Source organism: Syngnathus scovelli, chromosome 13, assembly GCF_024217435.2.
Source record: "Syngnathus scovelli strain Florida chromosome 13, RoL_Ssco_1.2, whole genome shotgun sequence".
NCBI lineage: Eukaryota > Metazoa > Chordata > Actinopteri > Syngnathiformes > Syngnathidae > Syngnathus > Syngnathus scovelli.
In genome coordinates, this window is record NC_090859.1 from 9,609,738 (window position 1) to 9,632,216 (window position 22,479).

A 22,479-nucleotide genomic window follows, 5' to 3' on the forward strand; every position below is an offset into this window, starting at 1 on the left:
AAGTTAGCGGAAAGATGCTAATTCGCGATCGTGCTAACACGCGAAAACAGACTTCTAAAGGAATGTAAACGAACGTTTGGAGCAATGCTAAATTGTCCTAAAGGTTAGACACGTTTCCTCAATTTAGAAGTTTTATTTTGACTTTTAAATGTTTTTTTCATTTGGAAAAAAAATCCGTGATGCAGTGAAGCCGCGATAAACGAAACGTGAAGTAGCGAGGGATCACTGTAGTTTTGTTTGTTTGCGTGCGCACACCCATCTGCGTCACATGGTTAGCACTCGCAATTTAATAGGCTGCACTGCCACTGCCTCTACCTACGAAACCACCGAAGCAGTCCAACCGGTTTGCAGATCACAACCAGCGGCGGGTCGCCTCCTGAACAACAACACAGGGTGCTTGTTTGGTTTTATTGTGAGTCGGAACAGCATTGACTAAGAAAAGAAAAGCTGTGTCTGTTTTCGCCTTTATTGCGTGGAGGCTATCCGAACGCCTAGCTTTTTAGCAAACATTGTTCAAGATGAACGGCCACCTGAACGGTTTCCATAACAACTCGTCCGCCGACGACGACTGCTTCCTCTTCACGTCTGAATCTGTAGGAGAAGGACATCCTGGTGGGTTTACTTTTTATTTTTTAATTTCCATAATATTAAGAAGAAATTACACATGATAACAGATGTACAAATGATACAGGTAAAGTTGAGATTGATAGCATTTCTTCTCAGGTTAAGCATCTCTCTTTTGTGAAAGTTTTAATGGCATTTTAAAGCGTTTGTAACGTTGAGAAACACTTTTATCGACTTCCCTTCATTATTTTACCCCCTACTGACTTTCATGTCAATTTCAGTTAGCTAGCTAGTTGGATACGAACGCTAAATGTCAATCACAAACGCGTCGTTTTATTTAATACAGTTCAAGTTTAGCTGGTCTTATTTATATATGTGGCTAGCATATGCGGTATATTTACGACAGATAAACATTAAGTCCAGCTTGAGGGGATTTATTAACGTTAATAGTTTTGCAACATCGTATACAAGCCCCACTTCCGGTTCGTGCACGCCATCGGCATGTTAATATCCGGTTAGCATCCTGCTGCAGTCAGGAAAATTAATAAATGTAAAGTGAGAATTTTACTCTTCCTGTCAAGTGAAAAGGAATATTTCTTGTAATTATCATTATATTTTGCCTTATTTACGTATTTGATATGTTATTATAATTGTAATATAAATATTGCTCCTGCTTTGTTAGAACTGTGGTTGTGAAAAAGTGTGCTACAAGTTGAGAAGAGTGTTATATAACCCTGCCAAATTTGAGTATCCACAAAAATTACAGATGGGATCAGAGACAACATCAGATAGGTCAAATCAATTAAATTATTGATTCCATTCCAAGTGTTACATGTGCACTGTGCATGTGGTTCAATAGAAATCTGTTTGGTTTTAGTGTCACCGATTTCAACACAGTCTTGTGACAGCTGTTGTGGCGTATCAAAAAGACTGTTTAACAGCTGAACAAACATCAGGATTTAAACTAAGCGTTTTAGGTACGACTAGTGATTTACACTTATCTGTCGTTAGGGGAGTTTTAGTTTGTTGATACAATAAAGTAACTTTATCTTGGAATGCATCTGGAGATTTAACTAATCTATAAAGTAGTTTAACCTGTTTCATAACTGCAAAACAAGGCGGCCAGGCAATCATAAGTCTGTCTTGCATCACGTTAAGACAAAGTTGTGTGCCACAGCGATACCTAATCAAAACAGAATGTTATTACGTTTATTTCTCCACAGAAACAAGACTACTTTGATGTATTTTTCCCCCTTTAGAATTGTGTATCTAAAATGAGCCTTTTCATTCAACAGATAAGATTTGCGACCAAATTAGTGATGCTGTTTTGGATGCGCACCTAACTCAAGACCCAGATGCCAAAGTCGCTTGTGGTAAGTGAGTTCCTTTAATCACAAAAATAACCTCGCTTATTTGTACAAAATGGCCCCCGAGGCCCCGAGGACTTAACATAGGAGCTCTAAATTTTAATGGGAACTTTTATGAGCTATGTCTTCATATGAAAGCCTGCAGCTAATTACCGTCTTTTTCCAAAAACAAAATCTTACTTGCTTCTTCCTTGAAGTTTTTAATGATTGATTTTTTATGAATGATTTCATATTTTCTGCTCTAAGTTCTTCCTTATGATTTCAGACACATTTAACATTTCTTTTGAACACATGCGCTGCTTGCTCACGTTAATCTCTTTCACCCTAACAGAGACGGTCGCTAAGACGGGAATGATCCTGCTGGCTGGGGAGATCACCTCCAGGGCTGTTGTAGACTACCAGAAGATTGTGCGAGAGACAATCAAGCATATCGGTTATGACGATTCCTCCAAAGGTAAATTTGCAAATCCTTGTAAACAAACCTATGGCAAGGTACTTCCAGTTTTGGGGGTAGTGTAAGCCCACAGTTACTTGTTGTGATGAAACCTGTTTTTATTATTTGGTTACGCATTTCTAACAGAACACGCAGAACATTGAAAATCTTATTTTCATATTTCTGTTAAGTGACCTGCCTGAGGTGTTTATTTACTCCACTGCAGTTTTCTATTTGGGTGTGAGCGTTAATATGTTCAATAATGTACGACGACATCTCTCTTGTTACCAGGTGTCAAGGTTCAGGATTGAACTGCCAAGACAAAACTTGGCATCAACTTTCACTGAAATAGAAATATTTTTTTTTCTATTTGGAAAAAAAAGCATCCTGTCAAGCATGTTCAAATATTTGACACCATAAAATGAGCTGTCAAACTGCATCGCTAAGCTCGAGCATGTTCGTTGACTAAGACTAGCAGGGAATCCAGCTAGCGCTTTCACAGTCTTGTGGTTTAGAAGCACATGCCTCACAGGTTTAAAAAAAAAAAACAACCACAAAAAAAACAACAACATCCAATGCATGATAAACAACTGTTTTTAGAATAGAACACTGACTCTATTCAGCAGCCATGTTCTTATTGGAAGCATGACATGTTAGTGCCGATGTGCTTTGAATCATCAAAGCCACTGAAGAAATTGATTTGAAAACATATTGTTCTGTCAAAAAACATTCAAATTGATTTACCGCTCAGTCTTTCACAACCGAGAGCTTTGATGCTGCAAAACCAAGTAATTCGATTCAAATTGTTCAGTACGATTGAGGCTTGATTGTCCATTGCAGGCTTTGATTACAAGACCTGCAATGTGCTGGTGGCTTTGGAGCAGCAGTCCTCCGACATCGCTCAAGGCGTTCACCTGGACCGCAAAGAGGAGGACGTGGGGGCCGGTGACCAGGTCTGAAAAGACTTTCCGCCGTTCATGCCCTCGTGTGTGTGTGTAACCGATCCAGTGACGACTCCCGCAGGGTCTGATGTTCGGCTATGCCACCGATGAAACGGAGGAATGCATGCCTCTCACTATCGTGCTGGCCCACAAGCTCAACGCCAAGATGGCCGAGTTACGCCGTGACGGAACGCTGCCGTGGCTCCGCCCGGATTCCAAAACTCAGGTCACATGACGAACCGGGTGTCGGTTTTCTGTCAGTCCGTAGCGGCCCATATAAAATGTGCTGAGCTCGACCCGACCATAGCATTTATTGACTGCCGCAATGTTTTCCCGATAGGTGACCGTCCTGTACAGACAGGACCACGGCGCCGTGATTCCGCTGCGCGTCCACACCATCGTCATTTCCGTGCAGCACGACGAGTTCATCAGTCTGGATGAAATGCGTCACAGTCTGAAGGAGCTGGTGGTCAAAGCGGTGGTCCCTCCGGCCTATCTGGATGATAATACCATCTATCACCTGCAGCCCAGTGGTCGCTTTGTCATTGGTGGGCCACAGGTAAGAGTCATGACGTGCTCGGCGTTTGATTCCATCGATCCAAAAATGGTGCTAATAGTATGCTTGCCTCCTCCAGGGCGATGCCGGTCTGACTGGCCGCAAGATCATCGTTGATACCTACGGAGGCTGGGGGGCCCATGGAGGTGGGGCTTTTTCAGGCAAGGACTATACCAAAGTGGACCGCTCCGCCGCCTATGCGGCTCGTTGGGTGGCCAAGTCGCTGGTGAAAGCGGGGCTGTGCAGGCGTGTTCTGGTCCAGGTGAGTGCCAAGCATATTGTAGCAAATCGAAGCAGATGGTGGCTAAACAATGTCTGGCGGTAGGTGTCCTATGCCATCGGGGTGGCGCATCCTCTCTCCGTGTCCATCTTCCACTACGGGACCTCCCAGAAGAATGAAAGTGAGTTGCTGGACATCGTGAGGAAGAATTTCGACCTACGTCCAGGAGTCATCGTGAGGTAATCCTTGCAATTTTTTCTTTTGTCACAGTTTTCATCACGATAACTTGCTCACGGTCGTGTTGCTTTCTATGGCAGGGAGTTGGACCTAAAGAAGCCCATCTACCAACGCACTGCATCTTACGGTCACTTTGGTCGTGTCCTCTTTTCGTGGGAGGTTCCCAAAGAGCTCAAATACTAAATCCCCCCCTCCAAAAAGCTCACCTTATCAACTCTTCCCGCTAGCCTCTTCCTCTGCACAAATAGCCCCATCACTGCCACATCTGCCGCGCTTTGTACTTCAGCCATTTTATCTTCTTGCTGAACCCCATTTAAGATCCGTGTAACCCTCGCGCCGAATGTCAGCGGGCTTACATTGGCATTTGTAGACATTCTGCTCAAGCCAGTCAAGCGCACAAATTTCTCCGTGTTGTCCCTTCACGCCATTTTCTTTCTGACGTTTTACAGAGAAGTCAGAAGCTGCTAATGACCATTTTGGCTGTGTTGGGCTTCACGTAAATGTCACTCCATTTTGTAATGTCCTCGAAATGTTAGGGGTCCGTTCTAAACGAGGTTAAGTGTTCTGGGTGTCATTTCAGCGTCCCCCCCCCCCCCCCCCCATCCCCCCCCGGTCCTACCTGGCCCGTACTTGAAACATAAAAATGTCTTTTGACCGTCAAGACCGAAAAGGTATGTCTACTTCCTGCTTGTTGTCAAGTTGCACATAATAGTTGCCCGTTCTATGGCGTTAGTTTTGCACTGCTGATGAAAGACGATCAGATTTCGCTTGTTGAATTTGCGATACTCCCCTCACAATTTGCGCCTGCTTAAATGTGAGCCCTATTTTCAACCAAGCTGCGGCCAAAGCATTTGTGTTATTTATTATTATTATTTTTTTAACAGTCAGGCAAATGCTCGTCACCTTCGCTCCAAAGACTTGTTGAAGCACATGATAATCTTTCTTTCCGCCCAATTGAGATTGTTTGCATTTTGCCAAAAAGATTGCGACGATAAGCTGCTTACTCACTTAGGCCTTTTATACAGAACACAGTCAAGCGGTACATTGCCGCGAAAAAACGGCAACACATCCATCTACTATTCAGATAATTATTATTGAATTTGTCACACCAGATGCTGACGTCATCACAGATCTAATTATCTGAAAGCCGGATTAGACAGTGGTGGTAATATTTAATCTTGCTGGGTTCCGTGTAAAAGGTACAGGTGGGCAAGTTGTTTCTTACCGCATTGTGAAATTTCCCTGCCTGCATTATGGCTGGTTGACTTTGTTCCCCCTTTCCGTATCAGGCCAGTTATTACGGAACAGTGACGCATAAAAATCTCGTTAGATGAAAGAGGCTTTGGCAAAGCGTCTCTGACACCACCTTGTGGTTCCTGGAGTGTACTACAGAGAAACTTTCAGCGAGCCGTGGGTGGTGCAAAGAGCTTACATGTTGAATCATCAGGTAAAAAAACTTCCCAGTGACAAGTTACTTAACATTGTTTACGTCCACAAGATGGGAGGGACCGAAATTGGCTGGTGTTGTACAGAGAAACCAGCTTGTTTACGTGGAATCTCCCATCATTAAAATAGGTTTGTCAGTATGTGTGCTTGCTGATTGTGTAAGTGCCTTTTCGCATTTTTCCCCCACCCACTCTGTTCCTTTGTTGTTCACTGTTTCACCCTCAAGGGTCTGACCTGCTGTTGAGCTTCTCTCTCCCTCAAACCCTTCAAAATAAACTGCATGCTTTGCTCATGCATTTGGGGTGTGTGACTCCATTCTTTTACGAAGAATTGTCCCGCGGATTTAGCGGCTTGAATTTTGAGCTAAACCTAAACCCAAAATGTTATTCTAGAATTCTGAAATCAAACCAGGATGCAGCTAAAAGATGAATTGATTTTTATTCAAGGATGCAATGACAGATTTGGGTGAAAGAGGGTAATACAAAATCTCTCATACATCAACTTATCAAGCTCCCAGTCTTGAGGTATCAAATCAAAACCTGAAAAGCACAGTGGGAATATCAATATTAATATCATCGGAGTTAAGAGAAATATTTTCAAGTTTCATAGCCACAAGTACTGACTCGCGCTTAATTCCAGCCTGATAATAAAGATACGCCGTTATGGTTTGCAAGTCATTATTGACATTTTTTCGACTTTGGTCACATGTACCTGACAACTCTTCAAAGAACTTTGTTGAGGGCTTTCCAGACAGATGTTTGGCAGTAGAACAGAGTCTACACAGAGTGGACATAATGTTAAATTTAGCATCTTTGTACAAAAAACATGAGATTATATATGTATACCTATAACAAGCTGTTGTTGACTTACCCCACATTTCAGAGAGGTTTGCAGGTCCCTGCACCTGTAGGTTTCCAAAGTACAGGGGTCTGGGGCGAGAACATATATGATGAATAGGGTGTGGTTTGGTTAAAAGATATTTCAGATTTTTACGCGATGGCCGTTTTAAAAAATCTTTTTGAGTAGATCTTATTCCACAGACTTGAACCTGGGTTGACTGGAACTGGATGGTAAGTTTTTTTTATTTGATTTTTCTTCAAATGGTGAACATATTCATTTATTTCCACTAGTCAGCATATTCATGTATTTCCCCTAATCAGCCATTTTATCATCCTTTCAACCAAAATTATGGAATGGTTTACATGTACTTAATTCCAGTGGTGCCTAAAGTAAATTTGTGTTTCATTAATATTTTGTAAAAACAATGTCGTTTATAAGCACCGTTATTGACTCCGAACCAATCTTTATTCAGATCACAGCCTATAGTGTAGGGGGCAGTATTGCTACGTAGTTCTTGAAATTGCTTCCTGCTTTAGGTTGGAGGAACTGCCTAGATTGAAAAGGCCAATTTAGTGTCTAGATTTATTTATTTATTCATTCATTCATTCATTCCTTACCATCTATTATATCAGGACTGTACTTAGGTGTCTTATGTGGGTCTCATGGAATTGTCTTGTTTTCTTCCAGATTAAACAATAAGTACAGTTTTAGTGTGTGTCAGCGTGACTGACCGACGGGAGGACCCTCCTGACTTTCGCACAGGCGGATGAGTGTGCAGATGGCCTTCGGCGTGGCGTAACCAAGGAGGGCGTCCAGCAACGTCATGCTGAACTTGCCGATGACCACCTCGCACTGATCACGATAGGAGATGGGCAAAATGTGACAGACGTTCTCCATCACCTTCACCACGGCCTCCTACGACACAGCAGAAACAAGACTTGAATACAATAGGTAAGTGCAGTGTGAAAACATCCTATTTTAAATGGATCAGGACTGTTAGAATATTTGCTGTATTACTAAAATAATACAGTGGATTGCTGCTGTTCAGGATTACTGTGAATTTTTTTTTGATGAGGTGTACCTATTAAAAGTGGGTTGGTGATGCTGACCTACCTCGGTCCTCTCTTTGGGCAGCAAGTCATCAAGTGTCTTGATGAAAAAGATGCAGAATGAGCATGGTGATGTGGGCTTCTCCTAACAAAACAGCAGATTTAAATAATAATTTCTATAATCGATTTTTTTTTTAATTTCTGCTTATTCTTTTACTGACATTTATTGGCATCGCAGCAAATTGGAGGACCTTGTCGACCATATAGTCGAACGTTTTCTGCTGCTCGTTGGCGCCGCAGAGTCCCATGAGTTTGCAGATGTCCCCAGGCTTCTGTCGGCAGATATATGGAAACTTAATATGTATTTAAATACGAAAGAGCATCTAGGAAAATAGTGTCACGGCTCTGCAACGTACTGCTACAACAGTAATCAAGCTGATGGCCACTGGCAAGATCTTGTCCACCTCCTCCTTGCAGAATTCAGCCATGCTGGCTTTCCCAGGCAGGTGGTCACACAGTTTGCTGATACCGTGCGTGATCTTTTTCTGAAAAAAGAAAAAAAATCAAAACATACTATTCAATTAATAATTCATTCCAAACACCAACAACTGAAAAGATGCTTTGCCAAACAATCCAAAACTTGACAATAGGTGTGCAGTGAACTTGAGTGTTTTAATCCAACTATTTTTTGTAAATCTAATTTTACTACCGTGTTTTGTCTTGTGTTGTGACGTGATTTGTCAACAATGTTGTTGATCGACATTCCAAGGATTTGTTGTGAAAGTTTTTAAGTGACAGCAGCTCAGCGTGATAGCACTGTTTACAGTGGACAGATAAGGAAGGGCAGATAAGCAACGTTTCCATTCACCTGGAGGTCTGTGTTGGAAAGCAGGTCTATGAGGAGGTTCATTATTTTTGTGCAGTCCTCACAGGGAATTGCATCCTGGGCACAAAGTCGCAGTAGATATGAATATATTGACAGCATGTTGTGTGTGAATGTATCATAGTTATTGAACATGTTGAACATCAAAAATTGAAAGAACGGAAAAGATTATCTAAAGATGTCTTGGTTCAATGCGCTTACTTGGGCAAAGGAAGAAGGAAGAAGTAAAAACAAAAAAAAACAATGCCTCTTTGTAAATACACTAAGTCATTGAATTTTAACGTTTAAATTGAGAAATAATTAATTGATTGGTTCTATAAAATTTGAACGGTAATAATTTGTATAGATTTTTTTTGTATAGTTTAAAGAGACTATTTTTTATTAGCCTATATGACAAAAATGATCATCACAAAATCCCGTCTGTGATATAGCAAAAAATATCAAATCAGATTATCTAAAGATGTCTTGGTTCAATGCGCTTACTTGGGCAAAGGAAGAAGTAAAAACAAAAACAACCCAAAAAAAACAATGCCTCTTTGTAAATACACTGAGTCATTGAATTTTAACGTTTAAATTGAGAAATAATTAATTGATTGGTTCTATAAAATTTGAACGGTAATAATTTGTATTGATTCTTTTGTATAGTTTAAAGACACTATTTTTTTATTAGCCTATACGACAAAAATGATCATCACAAAATTCTGTCTGTGATATAGCAAAAAATATCAAATTAGATTATCTAAAGATGTCTTGGTTCAATGCGCTTACTTGGGCAAAGGAAGAAGGAAGAAATAAAAACAAAAACAACAACAAAAAAAACAATGCCTCTTTGTAAATACACTGAGTCATTGAATTTTAACGTTTAAATTGAGAAATAATTAATTGATTGGTTCTATAAAATTTGAACGGTAATAATTTGTATCGATTTTTTTGTATAGTTTAAAGAGACTATATTTTTATTCGCCTATATGACAAAAATGATCATCACAAAATCCCGTCCGTGATATAGTAAAAAATATCAAATTAGATTATCTAAAGATGTCTTGGTTCAATGCGCTTACTTGGGCGAAGGAAGAAGTAAAAACAAAAAAAACAATGCCTCTTTGTAAATACACTGAGTCATTGAATTTTAACGTTTAAATTGAGAAATAATTAATTGATTGGTTCTATAAAATTTGAACGGTAATAATTTGTACAGATTTTTTTTGTATAGTTTAAAGAGACTATTTTTTTATTAGCCTATACGACAAAAATGATCATCACAAAATCCCGTCTGTGATATAGCAAAAAATATCTAATCAGATAATCTAAAGATGTCTTGGTTCAATGCGCTTACTTGGGCAAAGGAAGAAGGAAGAAGTAAAAAAAAAAAAAAAAAAAAACAATGCCTCTTTGTAAATACACTAAGTCAATGAATTTTAACGTTTAAATTGAGAAATAATTAATTGATTGGTTCTATAAAATTTGAACGGTAGTAATTTGTATAGATTTTTTTTGTATAGTTTAAAGAGACTATTTTTTTATTCGCCTATACGACAAAAATGATCATCACAAAATCCCGTCCGTGATATAGCAAAAAATATCAAATTAGATGTGTACAACGTAAAATTCTTTGCAGTGAAGCGTCAAAAAATAAAACACATTTTGATGAGGCACAATTTGACAGTATACTCTCTCGTATTTCTTTTATCAATATTAACTTCATACCCTATTGTAGTGCAAATTGCTAAATTATTTATTATTTTAATGCAAATATAAAAAGAAACTTACCGTCATCAGTGCATCTGGTTCATTATTCAAGCCATCGCTATTCAAACTCAGAGCTGCAAAGAAAATGTAATTGTATATTATGACTATTTATATGAATATATTAAATACGGGCTTTGAAAACTCACCACATCCTTGGAGACCAGTGACGAGAAGCAATGCAAAAGTAATGGAATTCATCCTCTCTTAAATTTGACGATTAAGTGCATCAGTAGGGTCCTGACTCAATTATGTGTAAGCACCCTCAAAATGCAGCTTTTATTTGACAGAAACTGCCTGACGCCCACAACCCTTGAGAAAGAACAAAAACTTTTTTGATAACATTTGTATTTGCAGAGTCGGGAATGCTCTCCTTTCAATTCATCGCAGGTGTGAGTGAGTCAGCGCATACATGCAATCGTTGTTACATTTATTATTATTGTACTGCAGTGGATCCATATGTGTGATGCATATTTTACCGTTTACATGCATCCAAATTAATCTCGACTCAGAATCATACAAAAGCATTATTTTTCACTCCCATAAACTTAAAAGTGAAAAATAATGCTTTTGTATGATTCTAGATGATAGTAAACTGTCATTTATATAGCATTTATAGAATCGTTCTATATTTCATTTTTTTACTTTTTTAGCACTTGTTAGGTTACGGATTCTAGTTATTGATCTGACTCCAAATTGCGATCAACACTTAACACATAAATTGCTATGTCCTAATCCACACACTGGCGCACCTAACAATTTTGCGAGTTCGTTCTGTCAAAGAGAAGACCAGTAGATCAATCAGACCAAATTTACCAATTATTTATTCCTGACAAAGCGCACTAATACAGGCCTGGGTCCCGGGTCCCTCACACTAAAACTCGTGCGTTTTTGTGACCACCAAAAGACGACACATTCTTCCGGGTTGCCCAGTTTTAAAGAAACACAATATGAATATTAAAGCATGCAAAATATTGTGAGATGATTGGTTGATGGCCATCTCCTCCCCGCGTCGGCGCTATCGCTGAGGTCAGGTGGTTGGAATTTCCCGCAAAGCCCGAGCCACATAGACGTGCTGTTGTTCTCATTCTTCAACGACCTTGAGATGTTCTCGTCCGGTACTCCCTGTCTGGGCCTATACACAACACTTCAACGAAAACAAGTTCATGCAGTTTGCCTGCACATTCTTCGCCACCCACCAATCCACACGAGCACTCCAATACTAGATATTATATTAATATGATTATAAGTTTAACACAACCTTAAAAATATGTTTGCAAACTGCCGAAAGCACATTTCCCTTTACACTCTAATTTAAAAAGTCACAATCTAAATGTTTTTAAACCCCTTTAACATTCAACAAAATGAGTTAAAATGTCACAGTTGGGTTTTTTTTCCCTCCCACATTACTATACGGTGAAGTCATCCCAAAGCAGCCAAATATGTGCTTCAAAATGATACAAACATAGTTTTAAGATATCACGTTGGTAAATTTGCAAAGGAATTATAAGGCAGAATGGCACGTTTGTCCAATATGTTCTCACATATTTGCAGTTATATGTTGATAGACCAAGGTCATCCTTAGGGCCACCAACCACAGTTGAATCCTTTTTTATTTGCTTATCCCAGCTGACTTCCAAACGTCATACCTTCTAAGACCAGCAGGCGGCGATAATTTTAGGCAGTACTAAATGGATCCGAGTCCGGGCCAGTGGCCCGAAGCCTCTGACATTATACCACCAAATATTAAATGTTATTTACTTCAAGTTAGTTTAATAATGTCTGTTCCAATACTTTTGCTCACTTGAAAAGTTGAAAAAAGATGAAAAACAAAAAGTTGCTCTCTCCTGGGTTGTTTGAGACATCTAAATGTAAATACAATGAAATAAAATCAGCTTTTATTTCATTTTTAACAGTGAAATAATTGTTAAATACTGTAAAGTCCAAGAATTCTGTAGTTTTTACAGGTATTTGTTTGGATATTATAAGGAAACACAATTACAACAAGTTAGTGTAAAATATTAGTAGTTAATTATTGCGAAATGCTGGTAAATTTTAACAGTGATTCCGGACTGTACATCCCCTGTGGTTACTGCTAAATCACCCTTGTTTTACCAGCTGCGAAATAGAAACGTTCTGGGTTTATTGTCCTTCTTCCTTATTATGTTCCGGAAAAAGACCGATTTAGTACATAGTAAATTATTTTGAGACGCAGGCAATGCTTATCTTAAATGCTGAGCAATGTCCAAAGCCACTGTACTCCTACATTTACTGTGAACTTTGAAATGTTGGTTGACCTATTCTTGTTTCTATTTTCTTTTACACTTTTGACAGTAAAATTAGTAAAACGAGCTGAACTGAGATGGCCTGCTAACAGAGCAACTGGTGAAACGCTGTTGCTTGCTACATTCCTAAAAGTTGGCCAAGAGTATTTCAACCAATGCTCTTTATTTCTGCTTTTCGGGGGCCCTTAAACGGGAACTCAACTGACTTCATGCAACTCTTCGGAATGTTGCAAACAACGACCGCACCAATGCTACAAGATGACTTATTTTATTATTTATCGAGAGGTCTTTCTTTTATTATGGGAGCTGTTTTATTTTATTTAAAAAAAAAAAAATAAGGCCACCAGTCAAAAGTAGGACACGTATAGGCATTTAGAGTGGTAGCTGCTTATCACGTTTCATGTTTATTGCTCTTAATTTAATTTTCCGCCTTCATGGCGTGTGCTTTTTACTATCAGGTTTAACTCGCACCTCAGTTATTCTGATTCATTGATCGTATTTTGATTATGTCTCTCGGTAGTAGGCCATTGTAAGGAGGGAAAACAACAAGGAGATAAAGAAAGGCCTTATCTGCACACTACGATGACTGCAAGGCCACTAATTTTATCACGCATCATTTTGACAGTTGGCTCGATTGTCATCGGTTTTGATTTGTGCTGTGGAAAGACTGTTATTACATCACTCAAACTTGTTTGTCTTCATCTGTCACCATTGTCCAGTGTTTAAAAATAAATAGAATAAAACCAATTAAAAAATAATTGTATGTTCAATAACAATGTCAAGCGTGAGGAAAAAATGGCATTTAAAAAAAAAAAAAATCAGCGAATACTAATGATGTAGGGAAATATATGAAACTTTTTTTTTTTTTTAGAATGCCACCATCCTGCTTCAAGGCTTTTAATCCAACATCCATACATTTATGTATCATTATAATACACTGCAATTATAGAGATGTGAAACCATCTTATCAATTGTTGGTGAGAAGAATCCGACAAGGAACAAGGAAACATAACTGTTTCCTGACAATCAACTAGTTGTGAAGTTCAAGGGGGCGAGGTCTCCTTCCACTAGCAAATAAAAACAGATGACCTGCAACACTGCAATGACAACATTTGTACGCTTCTGTCAGGTAAGCCTCTCACGTCTCGCTTTGCTCACAAGACTTGTTCTAGTTAAGAGAACCAGCAGATGCTTTTCAATCAGCAAACGGATCCTACATTTATCTTTTTTTTCTTAATTTGCTTTCAGAGATGCTCTTTCCAGTCTTCTACATACTGGGCATCTGCCTGGTGCCTGCACACTTGAATCCCACAGGTGAATGGAATATTATTTACATTTATGGAAAAAAAAAATCTCACTTTTGCTTGTTCAGTCAAATTGAAGATGTTTTTGACTATTTTCTTACTTTGTAGAACATCTTGGTAGCTCTTTCCTTCAACAATGCTTTGAGGAAGCCAAGAAGATCGTTGATGATGCCTACACATATTCCAGAGCAGAGTAAGTTCTATTTGTTTTTTCTAGTAACTTACCTAACTAACTTCCATTGACTGAGTGTTTTTACGTAGAAATATCAACCAGCTAAGCAAGTAATTGTATACAAAATACTATGGTCAAACCGGTTTTTGTGTTCGTCTAACTAATTTAGGTGACTTTATAAACATGTCAAAAAATCTAACTAGCGTACGAATGTATACATTAGCTAATTACCGCTATCGTTACCTAGCTCAATGTAATCCAACTTTATTAGCTCTGGTGAATTTTTGTGTCATGAAGTTAATTAACATTGGTTTAATGACTTGAACATTTTTGATCTCATAAAATACCGTTTAAAAACAGTAAACAGTAATTGATCAACCAATGAATATTAATATTTATGTGTTTTCTAGTAAATACCACAAACATTGTTAAAAACTGGCCTGGCAGGAAGTTGTCAAATCTTTCACAAGGTTATTTTCAATTGAATTGTCGCTTCCAGGAGTCTAAGGCGAGTGCGCAAGGATGTGGTGAGTCCTCACGACGCTCTGCGTCTTCTGAAGCAGCCTCGTGGGGAAACTCGCACGGCTGTGAGGGCCGCAGACTACATGGCGCAGACTTTGCACCTGGTGCAGCAGAAGGTGCACCGCATCCACAAACGCTCCCTCAATGCAACAGGTCAGACAGTGTGAGAGTTTTTCTACGAATCAACGTTGCTGACATGGGTCATCGTCACAGATTTGCTTTCTGACGAGGATCTGGAAAAACTCGCCATGCTGACGGGATGCGCGGCTCAAGTCAGGCCTCCGCCTTGTAGCTCTACACAAAACCTCGACAAGTATCGCACCATTACAGGCGTCTGCAACAACCGGTGAGCTTCTTACGTATGCTTTTGAGTCGTTTCACTTTCTCATCATTCAAATATTGATCATTTCCAAATGTTGGAAATGCCACTTTGCTTTAAAATGGTAATAAGACACAAAACCACAAAAAGTGTTGAAACTGCACTGTGTAACATGTTGGGCCACATGTAACAAAATGTTTACACTTCCTTCATTTCCGTTTTTTTTTTTTTGCGTTGTAGAAAGAAGCCCCGCCTTGGAGCCTCCAACACTCCTTTCACCCGCTGGCTTCCCGCCGAGTACGACGACGGCATCTCGGAACCTAAAGGGTGGCAGCCCAACCGAACGTTCAACAACTTCATTCTTCCCCTGGTACTTGTTTGGCACCCGCGATGTCTCTCGTGTTTTATGAGTCGAACCAAAAAGCCAATCAGCTGTCCTTCGCCCTCAGGTCCGCCAGGTGTCTAATAATATCCTGAGCACCACGGATGCGGGCGTGGTCAACGATACGGAGTTCTCTCTCATGGTGACCTTTTTCGGCCAGTGGAACGACCACGACCTCACCTTCACGCCCTTCTCGCCCAGCATCCGCTCCTTCAGCAACGGGATCAACTGCGACGAGAGCTGCGAACGCACCGAGCCCTGCATCCCCATCCCGGTCCGTCCCTGAAACTCAAATTGTTGGCCTGAAGTTAAAAAAACGTAACCTTTTGGCATCTGTTTTTATTAAAGATTCCTCCCGGCGACCCGCGCTTGCCCACCGGTCCTGATAGCTGCATCCCCGCGTTCAGATCGGCCCCCGCATGCGGCACGGGATTCTCGGCCTACAACTTTGGAGGAGAGCCGGTCAAGCGCGAGCAGATCAACGCGCTGACCGCCTTCCTGGATCTGAGCCAGGTTTACGGCTCCGAGACTAAGCTCGCCCTCAGTCTCCGAGATCTCAACAGCGACGGACTTATGCTAGTCAATGACCGGTTTACCGACAACGGACGGGAGCTGCTGCCCTTTCACCCTCTGCAGGTCAACATGTGCGCTACCCGCAAACGTGTGACCAATGACCCCAATGCCACAGAGGTTCCCTGCTTTATTGGAGGTTAGTCATATTTTCAGTTTTTAGGCTTCCTGCTTAGAAATGATGTCACACTCATGAATAATTTCCTGTCTTCCAGGTGACACCCGCGTAGATGAGAATATCGCTCTGACCTCCATGCACACCTTGTTCTTGCGTGAACACAACCGTCTAGCCCGTGAGCTGAAGAAACTCAACCCCCAATGGGACAGTGAGACGATCTACCAAGAAACGCGCAAGATCATGGGCGCTTACGCACAGGTCAGATTCAGCTCCCTTCATAGTTTTGGCTCCAAATTTGAAATCCTGAACTCATTCATTGCATTTTAGGTGTTTATAATCCGTGACTATCTGCCACACATCGTGGGTGACGATGCCATACGCAGGCTGCTTGGACGTTATCCCGGCTACGACTCAAACGTAGACCCCAGGATCTCCAACGTCTTTGCCACGGCGGCGTACCGCTTTGCTCACTTGGCCATCCAGCCTGCCTTAGGCCGCCTGGGCCCCAACTACACTGAAGATCGTCAGTTTCCCAGCGTTCCCTTATTCAAAGCCTTCTTCACCCCCTGGAGAATCATATATGAGGGTTAGTTGTCTCTGTGTCTCTCAGTTATATTTCAAATTAAACAGTCACACGATTAATCTTGAAGCAGTACACTGGATTTAAATGACAGTTTTCATTTATTGCAAAGTCCTGGTGAATTTAAAGACATTATGTCCCCTCCAGGTGGCATCGACTCAGTGATTCGTGGTCTCGTGGGCGGTCCTGCTAAACTGAACACTCAGGACCACATGATGGTGGATGCTATCAGGGAGAGGCTCTTCCAGTTTGTGCAACACCTGGCTCTGGACCTGGGTTCGCTCAACATGCAGAGGTCGCGTGACCACGGCATACCCGGTAGGTCACTTCTTCCCATTCATCACAGATAACCATTTCCTCATCCCCTCACTTTCTATGCTTACTAGGCTACAACGCATGGCGCAAATTCTGTAACCTGACCGAGCCCAGGAACCAGGCCCAGCTTGCTCGGGTCCTGAATAACACCGACCTGGCTCGTAGACTGCTGCAACTCTACGGGACGCCCGCCAACATTGACGTCTGGCTGGGGGGAGTGGCTGAGCCCTTTGTCCGCGGCGGCCGCGTTGGGCCTCTCTTTGCCTGCCTCATCGCCACCCAGTTCCAGAGGATCCGCCTGGGTGACAGGTCAGTCTCATGGACAGATTGGATGGATTGATATTGTCCCTGAAGGCAACACCTCACATAGATAGATAGATAGAAAGATAGATCACACTTCTTATCAGCTAATGGAGAACTTTCCAAAATTCAAAGGCTGTGGTACGAGAACCCTGGCGTCTTCTCGGCGAGGCAGAGAGCCGCCCTTTCCACCGCCACCATGTCCAGGCTCATCTGCGACAACACCGGCATCACAAGCGTTCCGAGAGATGTATTCAATGTCATCTCGAGACGTAACCCACTTGTACGCTGCAACAACGTGCGACGAATGAACCTGGCGGCGTGGAGAGAGAGGAGCTGTACAGATTTCCTGGGTGAGAAAATTGATGTTGCTATTTATTTATTTCATATGTTTCATTATTATTTTATTTAGTCCCTCCTAATTTTGATGGAGTAAGCACCAACATAGAATCCACAGCATCACGTTTTATTTGACTTTTTTTTTTTTTTTTGCAGAGAATGGTTCCTGCCCTGATCTCCCACCCGATCCTGAATTTGAAGTCAGTGCTCCCTTTCTTAAACCGTTCTCTCTAACACCATACAATTTATTTAACTCTATGTTTTTAATTGTGAGTCTCCTGTAAAAATGCTAAATTTTACTGTCTTGTCATGCAGGAGGAAAACATTTCAAATGAGTTGTCCGGGGATGAGATGGATAACGAGGTATAGTCATCACACCAAATAAGCTCTTTATTAATTTATGAAATAAAAAGTGGAAGTAGCAATGTTGGATAGCATAGAAGCATTGCAGCATATTAGTGAAAGATAGCAATGTAGGATACTGGCTCAATAGCTAAATGGAAATTCTGAAAAACAATTCTGAATATCAAATTGTGGCATTTAATTGTGCGTCCAAAACCTAAATTTTATTATGTCTTTCCTTGACATGTACCCCACAAGCATCCAAAGGATGAGCAGGATAATGAGGCACTTAGAACTCACATTTTTAACTCTCTGTTTACATGTACATTTCAAGTGATGCAAATCCTATATGACACTGACCACACAAAAGTAAACAATAATATTTAAAAAAATACAATACTAAATTAAATTACATTTTCCTCCATTGGAATACAGTAAGCCACTCAATGCATTTTTTGGGGGATCATTTGGAATATTTCATTAAATTGTTCCCTTGTTCAGAAATTTTGTAAATGATGCAGTCTGTTATTCTAGAAATTATGAGTCTAGACTGAAATCAATCTTCAATTCAATGCAGTAGACAAGAAAGACTTAAAAATATATAGTTTTGTAGTTTTCAAAAAGTAAGAAACAGCACCCTCTGCTGGACATATGTGGCCTTCATTTGTCTCATTTTGTTTCCCTGCAGCTTCCAGTCTGAAGCTGAAAGAGCCCAGCCACTTGGCGTCATCATAACCCAGCGCCCGTTTGCCCTCATCGTCCTCTTGTGTCAATTCAGTCTAACCTCCACATGAATTTATCTCCAAAAAGCAAAACCAACACCAGCATATTTCTCCACATGCCAGCGCAGAGTCAACCTTTATGTGCATCACTTTCTTCTAGCTGACTAACACCCGCACTTTTTTGTTGTCCTCCCTCAAACGTGCACGCGGGTTGCTGACAATGAAAAAAACAAAACATCTTTCTGTTACAACATGCGATTTGTCTTATTTTTGGTTTGTGCAGTGATTTTTTTTTTTTTATGTAAAAAGCATAGACATGCGCAAAGGCTATTTTTTACTGAATCCTTCTCATCTGTTTCTGTTCTGCACTTAATAAAAACTGTAGAAAAATAATTGCAACCAAGTGTTTTTATGCTCGTGTTCTTAATTTGAGGTCATCAAGTCACGTTTTATGAATTTAAACACATAGGACTACCAGAAATGTTGGAAAAACTTGACAGGGAACCGGTTGTAAAACATGTATAAATTATTATTCATTTTATTTCAGATACCCAACAAGAGGATGTGCAAATGAAGATCATATGACAACAAAAAGTAAGACTGGAAGGTTGTGCAATAATGATGAATGTCCTGTAGATGGCGGCAGTTTTTCTATATTTCCCTCTTTGCTACTTTGGAAAGCAGACACATTTGGCCTAATTTTCATTTCCATCTCATATTTATGGTCATCGTGAAACCTAATCTACTTATATTTGTTTATACATATTGTGACTACTGTAATTGAATTCGGTTACTTGTAAACAACAATCTTTTTAATTTGTCTGGAGGCAGCTTCGTGTAAATATTATTGGGCTGGAAATGCTTCAACACAGATGTTTTTACACTTACCATTTAGACAATATTAGGAATGAGGTAACAACATATTTCCTGTCGCATTATGAAAAATGGAGGATGCAATATTGGGCAAACAAATGAATGAATGCCAGACCACAATAGACCTGTTGTCCATTTGGACCTCAAGGACAGTCTGTGTTGCATTGAAGAATATTCTGCAACACTCAGAACGTATTAGTACGTCATAAATGACAGATGTGCAAAGGCACAAATGTTATACTGTGAGCAAATTAGACCCCCTACTACATTCTTCCACTTGTAAGCGAAACAGAGACATAGGAATTTTCTTTTATACGTAAATCCATAAATCTACATGACAGTATGAGTCCAAGTACTGTGTATATAAAGTGTGCTGGGGTGCGCTTTCACTCCGCCTCCCTTGATGCTTTGAAAAGAGTGCCACGTCGTCCCCCAGACTGTGTACGTGCGTGTGTGTGCGTGTCCCTGCGCCTGCTCATGCTTCCCGAGAAGTGGAAACCCAGTATTTAGGAAACACTTGAGTTATCTCCATCTGTTAAAGAACTTTGAGCTTGGCCTGAAAGTATTTGAATAGGCTTACGTTTTGCAAAACAAATAAATGCATGGGAAACCCCATTTCAAGGAAAATGAATGAAGTTTGCTCTCACAATTAAAAAGTTCGGCTTTTCAATCTCAGCTCCGGCATTCCTATTTGTTTTGCATATTCTCTGTCAAACTATCCCGATGTTTACGTTTGGATATTATTCTTGTATAGAAACAATTAATGGATGACTAGTTTTTGAAAGTATCAAGGATAATAGTTTCGTATTAAGATTTTTTTTTAGCAAGAATGATGGAAATTGAGGCACAAGATTTGTTTCCGCAGGCCGCAAAAAAGTGGTTGGCCGAATTAGAGGGAAGTACGTGAGGATTGCTATCATTTTGATTGAATTATTCGTACTGGTATTGGTATGAGAAAAAAATTGGTATCGAACCCTTTTTTGTTGTGTTGTTGTTTTTCCATGACAATGGTGTTGCAATTAAAAATAATGAATTAGCATTGATGAAAGCGAAATCCAAAAGTGTGCATTTACTGCACAATCTGGCATCAAAGGGTATGATGCTCTTAAAAACTACTTTCAATAAAATCCCTGCCTGCACACTAGACTCAAACAAAACAAAATGCCTGCCAGATGTTGACCAAGTGAGTGTACTTTAAATTGTTCAATTTAGTATCATGAGAAAATGGAGACCCCCCCCCCCCAATCCAAATAGACTTTAGTCTAAGGCAAGAGGCCATTTTGTCTCCTTTTGTATTGTTCCTTTTTGTTTTTCTACAAAAAGCCACAATGACTCTAACAGAATTTGGAAATAATATTGAATAGTTTCCTAAAATAGCAATGTCTTTGCGATATCACCAAACTTTCTAGCAGGCTTTGGTATCAAACATTTGGTAGACCATTCATAACATTAGAAGGAAAGTGGCTCTACGTAATGGCCCTGTGGAACACCAGAGGATATTTTTACTAAAAACACTCCCCGTGTTCTGCCAGTTATAATTCATCAGAGGCACGAATTGATTCAAATTCCTGCAGCTCAATTGGACGGCCAAAAATGTGGACCTGAGATGGATTCCAGAAACAAAAGAACTTGGTTAATTCCTTACAGATGTGTAAGGAATTGAGAGGAGAAGTGAAGGTTTTGTGAATTATGAGCAAAAAACAAAACAAAACAGAGACCTGCTGCAGCTGGATCAGACTTGTTTCTCATTGAGCCATGTTTTTCACTTTCATGGGACGCTCCATCAACGAAATGAAGCACAATAAAGTGCTTGTGAAGAGAGAAACACAAAGCAGCTGTGAAGCAGTGAAGGTCACTCAAATGTTCACTTTAGGTAAAACTTTTTTTGCCCTATTTTCTTGGGCTCTTTTCTCAATCTGCAAAGACATGTATAATTACAAAGCATAAACTTATACTTATCTTGTGTGTGTGCCCAGTCCAAGAGGTTCTGCAGGGAGGAAAAAAGTTTTGGATGCTTCTGTGACTCCACTTGGCTTCCATCCAGGACCACAGCTTGCGCAAGATGGACCAGCAGCCTCACGTGACGGTAAAAGATGATGTCTGTCCCGTCTGTTATCTGAGAAGTGTAAGACTGCCTCCGAGTAATTTACCGCTCACTCCTGGATACCGTTAACCCTTGATAGGGAATTTACTGACTTAGTCGAGTCTTGTGCAAGTCTTGGAAACATTTTCCATTGTAAAAATACAATTAGCTGATGTTAAAGTGGGAATTTGCAGTTTTGAAACAGCTAGTAAGATCTGAACGCTCCTCACTAACTTGGACGAGTGCAATTCTAAAACATGGTTATTGATAATGGCGTGGAATTTTAAAAGCGTGTATTCTCGGTTAACAGTCAGCGAGAATGCTGACCAGCTTTAACAAAATCGCAGGTGTTGGCAATTTTGTGTTCAAAAAGGGTGGTTTGCGCCGATGTGGGAGTAAACACAACCGACGAAAATCAAGAATCACCACAGAAGTTTGAAAATGGAGCTGAAAAAATCTCTCTCAACGCTCTAGTAATCTAATTTCAAAAATTGCATGGGGACACCGCAGCTGACGCAAGCTCGGTAGCCAATAGGAAAGCAACTAACAAAGATGTCAATAACTTGCAGGTGTCGTCACGGTAGCGACTCTTCAATCCGTCTTCATCGCTCGCTTGTGGCTCAAATCGTCCTGTGCCCAGTGATCACAGCTGAACGGCAGCCGATCAAAGCATCCATGTAAGCATGTGCCAAAAACAGCAACATGGCCTGAGAATGCATGCAAGAGCCAAACAGCTTCCGAGATATTTTTATTATGTTGGCATCACGTAGAGAGGGTTCCACATCCTCTTCTAGCATCTGATGCATTGGAGCTGGTGGCCACACAATCACCAGGACATCTGAGGACAGGAAATATCCTTGTGGGGTCAAAATGTCGTTACTGCAGTTGTCGTTTGCGGTGAAGCCAGTTGATATATGAGGAAACCAATTAAAGGCTTTAATGTTTCCCAAACTGAGCATTATCGCGCTGAC

General features: G+C 40.4%; 3 protein-coding genes and 1 long non-coding RNA gene across 4 annotated transcripts; 3 read left to right on the forward strand and 1 right to left on the reverse strand.

Annotated features, from left to right (window-relative positions):
* Positions 1-316: 316 nt before the first annotated feature.
* Positions 317-6,060, forward strand: mat2aa (methionine adenosyltransferase 2Aa). Its single transcript, XM_049739133.2, has 9 exons — positions 317-612; positions 1,860-1,937; positions 2,263-2,385; positions 3,205-3,317; positions 3,388-3,531; positions 3,646-3,864; positions 3,941-4,123; positions 4,187-4,320; positions 4,399-6,060. Exons 1-9 carry the CDS (start codon positions 519-521, stop codon positions 4,499-4,501), a joined length of 1,191 nt encoding a protein of 396 aa, XP_049595090.1. The 5' UTR covers positions 317-518; the 3' UTR covers positions 4,502-6,060.
* A 123-nt stretch (positions 6,061-6,183) lies between these two features.
* sftpba (surfactant protein Ba) lies at positions 6,184-13,532 on the reverse strand. Its single transcript, XM_049739186.2, has 10 exons — positions 10,432-13,532; positions 10,307-10,359; positions 8,522-8,596; positions 8,070-8,198; positions 7,875-7,985; positions 7,718-7,798; positions 7,336-7,519; positions 6,635-6,693; positions 6,476-6,540; positions 6,184-6,303 (listed from the first exon to the last, which is right to left on the reverse strand). Exons 1-9 carry the CDS (start codon positions 10,481-10,483, stop codon positions 6,487-6,489), a joined length of 798 nt encoding a protein of 265 aa, XP_049595143.1. The 5' UTR covers positions 10,484-13,532; the 3' UTR covers positions 6,184-6,303; positions 6,476-6,486.
* A 97-nt stretch (positions 13,533-13,629) lies between these two features.
* On the forward strand, positions 13,630-18,945 carry mpx (myeloid-specific peroxidase). Its single transcript, XM_049739028.2, has 16 exons — positions 13,630-13,696; positions 13,816-13,881; positions 13,980-14,064; positions 14,543-14,718; positions 14,779-14,911; positions 15,125-15,254; positions 15,334-15,540; positions 15,615-15,975; positions 16,052-16,212; positions 16,282-16,540; positions 16,682-16,852; positions 16,921-17,158; positions 17,285-17,502; positions 17,645-17,688; positions 17,804-17,851; positions 18,519-18,945. The coding sequence occupies exons 2-16, from the start codon at positions 13,818-13,820 to the stop codon at positions 18,528-18,530; spliced, it is 2,307 nt and encodes a 768-aa protein (XP_049594985.1). The 5' UTR covers positions 13,630-13,696; positions 13,816-13,817; the 3' UTR covers positions 18,531-18,945.
* A 1,754-nt stretch (positions 18,946-20,699) lies between these two features.
* Positions 20,700-22,429, forward strand: LOC125980167 (uncharacterized). Its single transcript, XR_007485540.2, has 3 exons — positions 20,700-21,298; positions 21,402-21,511; positions 22,078-22,429. It is a non-coding gene; the product is annotated as an uncharacterized lncRNA (long non-coding RNA).
* The last annotated feature ends 50 nt before the right edge of the window (positions 22,430-22,479 follow it).

Coding starts and splice junctions, on each gene's coding strand:
- mat2aa (XM_049739133.2), top strand. CDS start 519: ATGAACGGCCACCTGAACGGTTTCCATAACAACTCGTCCGCCGACGAC. Junction 2,386..3,204: donor TTATGACGATTCCTCCAAAG/GTAAATTTGCAA, acceptor TGTCCATTGCAG/GCTTTGATTACAAGACCTGC. Junction 4,124..4,186: donor GCAGGCGTGTTCTGGTCCAG/GTGAGTGCCAAG, acceptor GTCTGGCGGTAG/GTGTCCTATGCCATCGGGGT.
- sftpba (XM_049739186.2), bottom strand. CDS start 10,483: ATGAATTCCATTACTTTTGCATTGCTTCTCGTCACTGGTCTCCAAGGA. Junction 7,986..8,069: donor GCTTGATTACTGTTGTAGCA/GTACGTTGCAGA, acceptor ATCTGCCGACAG/AAGCCTGGGGACATCTGCAA. Junction 6,694..7,335: donor TCAGGAGGGTCCTCCCGTCG/GTCAGTCACGCT, acceptor TTCTCGCCCCAG/ACCCCTGTACTTTGGAAACC.
- mpx (XM_049739028.2), top strand. CDS start 13,818: ATGCTCTTTCCAGTCTTCTACATACTGGGCATCTGCCTGGTGCCTGCA. Junction 16,213..16,281: donor TCATGGGCGCTTACGCACAG/GTCAGATTCAGC, acceptor ATTGCATTTTAG/GTGTTTATAATCCGTGACTA. Junction 16,853..16,920: donor GCGTGACCACGGCATACCCG/GTAGGTCACTTC, acceptor TATGCTTACTAG/GCTACAACGCATGGCGCAAA.